The sequence below is a fragment of the Jaculus jaculus genome, chromosome 4 (genome assembly GCF_020740685.1).
Source record: "Jaculus jaculus isolate mJacJac1 chromosome 4, mJacJac1.mat.Y.cur, whole genome shotgun sequence".
NCBI classification, from domain to species: Eukaryota; Metazoa; Chordata; class Mammalia; order Rodentia; family Dipodidae; genus Jaculus; species Jaculus jaculus.
In genome coordinates this window covers 64,008,614-64,014,210 of record NC_059105.1, presented here as the reverse complement: position 1 = coordinate 64,014,210, position 5,597 = coordinate 64,008,614, and the positions used below count along the sequence as shown (strand labels likewise).

Genomic DNA, 5,597 nt, shown 5'->3' with positions numbered 1-5,597 from the left:
TCATGTATCATAGAAGCAAAAAGGACTAAAATATTTCTCCTTTATATAAACATCAAGCCCCACAAGCTGTAATCTGCAGAACACTGTTCAAAAGGATTCCCATAAAAATCACATTAGGTTTTCTCATCACTGGGGTAACTGCTACAGCTTCTCTGAACTGGGCCAGCATCTGCCTGAATGCATCTTTGTGATGCTCCAAATTTAGATAAGTACAAATCACAGCAAAAATTAAAGTTTTCATCTTTAATGAAATGAGTTTGGAAATAACGTACATTTCCATGACACCAACACTACAGTTTTTGGAGTCACAGTAAGATATACAGAATTACATCCGTAATTACTATGAATGCCAACATTTCAAGCAGTAATTCCTGTTACATGGCAAACAAGATCAAGAAAGCAACCATCAAACAAAAGAGACCCATAGCTTCAGACAAGGCAAATCCCAGGATAGCGTATGAGAACAGCTGCTGCTTCAGTGAAGGGTTTCTAGAAGAGATACAACATACATGATGTTACTTTGAAATTGCAATTTCAACATATTCAGTAAATGGTCAAGAAGCAAACCACTAATGGAAAGATCTCTGCAAACTTGGGAGTCCACTAAAAGAGTTCTTGCCCAGATCTCTTGTGCTTCTGCCTCTCACACTTTTCTCTCTAATCCTAATCATACAGTTTAAAAGTACGGAGCTGTCTTTGTATGTAATTCCTATCTATTTTGAGGAGTCCTGACAGTTTTCTTTGAGGCTGCCTTCAAACCTGTGATCCTCCTGGCTCTATCTCCTGAGTAGCTGGAATTACAGGCTTATACCCCAGCACCACAAGCAAAAATAAACAAAGCAAAACAAAAACATATGGGTACAATCTGTAGGTCATCAAAGAAAATAAAAACCATGGCACTGGGTGCTGGAGAGATGGCTTAGCAGTTAAGGTGCTTGCCTGCAAAGCTTAAAGACCAGCGTTCAATTTCCCTGTACCCAAGTAAAGCAGATGCACAAAGTGGCCAATGCACCTGGAGGTTTGCAGTGACTAGAGGCCTTGGTGTGCCCATTCTGTCTCTCACTGCTTGCAAATATTTTCCGAGGTAGGGTCTCGTTCTAGCTCAGGCTGACCTGAAATTCACTATGTAGTCTCTGGGTGGCCTCAAATTCACAGCAATCCTCCTACCTCTGCCTACCAGAGTGCTGGGATTAAAGACGTATGCCACCACACCCTGCTTGCAGATAAGTTTTTTTTTTTAAACCATGGAATTAAAGCTGGGCATGGTGGTATACAACTTTAATCCCAGCACTCAGGAGGCAGCGGTAACAGGATCACCATGAGTTTAAGGCCAACCTGACACTACAGAGTGAATTCCTGGTCAGCCTGGGCTAGAGTGAGACCCTACCTCAAAAACAAACAAAAAACACCCATGGAATTATCTATTTTTTTTTTCCTGTAAATTTAAGCCTTTAAGACAAATGAGGAATCCAATATATATCTAATGGTAAATTGTTATTCCTATACCCTAAATGTTTAGCTGTATTAGACATAAAAATGTAGAATGGCTAGGTTTTAAAGGTGCATACACCTTTAATCCCAACATACAGGAGGCTGGAGGTAGGAGGGTTGTTGTGAGTTTGAGACCAGCCTAAAACTACACAGTGAATTCCAGGTCAGCTTGGGTTAGAGTGAAACCCTGCCTCAACAATAAATAAATAAAAATAAAGAATGATTCTGGCATTCTCTCTCAAATAAGTGAGATAATATATACCCTACAAAATATAATACAATGCACACAGTAGGCATTTAATACAACATAGCTATTATTCCACTAGCTTACTATTTCTAATTACTCCAAGCAGTTTCCAACTATTTTTTAACTTATCCAGGAACAGACGTGATTGATTACCTGGCATAACCAATGATAAGACTGCCAAAGACTGTTCCAATACCAGCACCTGAACCAGCGACTCCTACTGTTGCAGCCCCGGCACCAATAAATTTGGCAGCAGTATCAATGTCTCTGCTGATTGCACTGGTCTGAAACTCCCTTCGGACAAGCTGACACACACCATTCTGGGCCCCATTAAATGCTGTAGAGCCCTGGAGAACAGGAAATAAAGGCAAAGGTCAACTGAGTAATCACAAACATTTTAACTGCTCCACTGTCAAAATGATAACTGAGTTCTACTATAGCTGTGCATGGCACAGTAGAAATCAACAGCTGAAAAGAAGGCAGTTGAGATCTACACCTTGTAGAACCACTAAAAATTGAGAAACATGTATGAATGCTTTTCAACAGAGTAGGTTTTTGATAATTGTATTTCAATTTAAGTACAGGTCACTAAATATAAATACTAATTAAAATATTTAAAGGCCTACTTATGAGGTTAGGTTTGTATACAAATGTTCCTCTCATCGGCTCATCCTGTACATAGACTTTGGATAAAGAGTGAGAAAAGACTACCCTGAAACCATTGATTAATGTAGTCCCCACTCCTTCAGTATAATAAAAACAATGACTATCTGGGCAGCGTTACCTAATTTCTTTTATTACTACTCTTACCTCTCCAGTCCTAGCCTCTGGTCGAGATAACACTGATGCAGAAATTGGTCTATATGCAATTCTGGATCCAGCTCGGATCTATTAATGAAAAAGATTCAAAATTTTAGGATACACGAGAATTCAATGACATTTCTTGCACCATGAATTCTAAAGAAAGCAAGCAGAAAAAGAAAAAATGGTTCAGAAATTCATCTATACTCTTACCTTGGCTGTTTGGTCATTTTCATGAAGCCATTCTAATAAAGGTTCATACTAAGGACATTGTGAATCTTGCTATATATCTATTTGTGACACTCTGACAAGATTCCAAGATCAGTTAATGAACATGTGTTGCCCATAACATTTCACGTATTGTGCCACAATTCAGTGGAACATCCACATTCTTCTGTAAGTTTCTTGGGAACAAATGTTACAAGTGTCACTATGAATGCTGTCATTTAAAATACCTAGCAGTCAATATGAGCTCCCACTACTTCCAACATATCCCTCGATGTTCATTAATCATAAATTTAAAAAAGGAGTTCAAGCAATTCTATAGCAGGTTAAAAATAATCAGTGGAATGGTCTCATTATAAGGACACGCTGCAGCCTGGCTTCTCTGCCCTTGAGTTGTCCACTACACTAAGGTCATGGAAAATCCTTTCAGAACCAAGATCTGATTCTGAAGACAAATCCTTCAGATATTACCCTTCCACTTAAAGCCTCCAAAATGGTTATGGAGATAAGATTCCAGGGGCGGGAAGAAAGTCTTTGGGCTACCCCCAACCACGTTCCTCCGCCCACCTATGGTGAGGCAAAGTCCCTCCCTCTGCAGCAGTCAGTTTGACCTACCCAACGGTGCTGGGGGCCCGGTGGACTAGGCCTCAGCGGCCTCCCCGCTACCCCCACGCCTCGCGTCGACCCCACCCCAGAGCCCCAGACCGCGGGGGTGGAGGAGGGGACGCCCCTGGCCGAGCAGGAGGGAGGACTTGCCCTAGACCTCCCCCCAGCGCCGGAGGGGAGGTCCAAGGCACCCCGGGAGCACACGGCAGGGAAAGGGCACCGGGGAAAGGGTGAAGGAGAGCTGTCCCCGCCAGGGCGGCGCCCCGGCCCCATTCAACAACGTGGAGCCTCAGGCCCAGAGGCCCGGCCCCCCGGGTCCCCCGGCGGCCCACGCACCAGAGCGGGGGTGCAGGCGAGCTTGGCGCAGGCGAACATCTTGCACGCTTCCGGGCGGCGGCCGCGGGATCTGGGTGACAGGCGACGTGGGCTCGTCTCTGCCGAGGTAAAAGAGGCTTAAGGTCAAGTGCCCTCCAGAGGCTTGTCCTCCGCCACCCAGGTCCCCGTGCCCGGCGTGGCGCCAGCGGAATGAATGGTCCCCGCTGGGCGCTGGCTGCTCCGCCCTGGCCTTGGCCCGGCCCGGCTCCCGCGCCCTCCACTTACCTTCCCGGGAGGCGGCGGCGGCGGCGGCGGCAGAGGTCGAAGCAGTGGGGCTGGGCGCGCAGGCGCGGTCCGGCTCTTATCCGCGCCGCAGCACCCGGATGGAGAAGGCGGGGAGTCAAGTGCGCTGGGGAAGACTCTCAAGGTCACTTTGTAACAACTTTATTGGTAGCCGGCGGAAAAGGACAGTGACAGCCATCCGGTGATGGGCGGGCAGTCAGAGAAGAGCGTTGTTGGACTTTTCAACAATGAAGATTATTTAAAAAATTTATATATATATATAATATAATATATAATATAAATATATATATTTACTTATTTATATTTATTAGGCAGAATAAAAGAATAAGAAAATGGGTGCTTCAGGGCCTCTTCCCGCTGTAGCCAAACTCCAGACACATGGCATCACGTTATGCACCTGTTTACACGTGGGCTCTGGGGAATAGAACCTGGGCCGGAAGGCTTTGCAAACAAACGCCTTTATCGCAAGGCCAGCTCCCCAGCCCTAAGATTTTTGTTGTTGTTGTTGTTTTAATACTATCGAGAATTGAACATAGGACCTTGCACGCTGCGCCAGGTGTAACATCCCTACTTTTGTTTACATCCCTAGCTTCCGTTTATTTTTAAGTTTGAGACAGAGTCTCACTAGGTTGCCCAGGCTGTCCTTGAACTCATTATGTTGCTCAGGCAGGCCTTGAATCTGTGACCTATCACCCTGCTTCAGCCATCTGAGTAGCTGGGCTCAGGCCTGCACCACTAGGACCTGCAAGATAATTTATTTTGAAGAACAGGGAAAAGGGTTCATCATGATGCAAGCACAGGGACAGGGAATAACAAATGAGGGGATCTAAAAACTGTGACTTTGGGCATGGCCTTGCCTCTAGGTCAGTGTGTGAGGTTGGTCAACTTTTCTTCCACCTGTATAATTAGAAGTGAGCGATTATAATCTATTTCATGTAGAGCTTTGAACTAAAAAAAAAGTCAGTACTTTCAAAATCTACTGAACACCTGCTTGGTCTTTCAAGGTAGGGTCTTGCGGTAGCCCAGGCTGACCTGGAATTCACTATGTAGCCTCAGGCTGATCTCAAGGCACGCCTGTTTTGTTAATTCTTCAGATGAGTGCATAAATGTCTCAGAAAAAAATGGCTCTTACTGAACTTTTGATCTTTTTTTTTTTTTTTTTTTCCTGTTTGGTTTTTCGAGATAGGGTCTCACTCTGGTCCAGGCTGACCTGGAATTAACTATTAGTCTCAAGGTGGTCTCGAACTCTCAGCAATCCTCCTACCTCTGCCTCCCAACTGCTGGGATTAAAGGCGTGCTCCACCACACCTGGCTTTCTTTTGGTCTTTTTAATAGATTTGTTTAAGGCTTTGAATTTTTTATTGCAAAATATACCTAACATGAAATTTATCATTTAAATCATTTTAAGAGTGTCTTCACACTGTTGTATAACCATTACCACTATCACATCCACAACTTTTCATTATTCCAAACTGAACTCTGTGCATTAAACAGTAACAATAACCACCATTCTACTTTCTGTTTCTATAACTGACAGGATACAAATAAATACTAGGCATTTCACATGAATGGAATCCTTCACTATGTGCCTTTTTGTAACTAGCTGCTT

General features: G+C 44.1%; 1 protein-coding gene across 1 annotated transcript; it reads right to left on the bottom strand.

Moving 5' to 3' along the window:
* Positions 1 to 228: 228 nt before the first annotated feature.
* On the bottom strand, positions 229 to 4,023 carry Atp5mc3 (ATP synthase membrane subunit c locus 3). Its single transcript, XM_045147947.1, has 5 exons — positions 3,971 to 4,023; positions 3,707 to 3,804; positions 2,549 to 2,626; positions 1,892 to 2,085; positions 229 to 489 (listed from the first exon to the last, which is right to left on the bottom strand). Exons 2-5 carry the CDS (start codon positions 3,743 to 3,745, stop codon positions 375 to 377), a joined length of 426 nt encoding a protein of 141 aa, XP_045003882.1. The 5' UTR covers positions 3,746 to 3,804; positions 3,971 to 4,023; the 3' UTR covers positions 229 to 374.
* Positions 4,024 to 5,597: the final 1,574 nt, after the last annotated feature.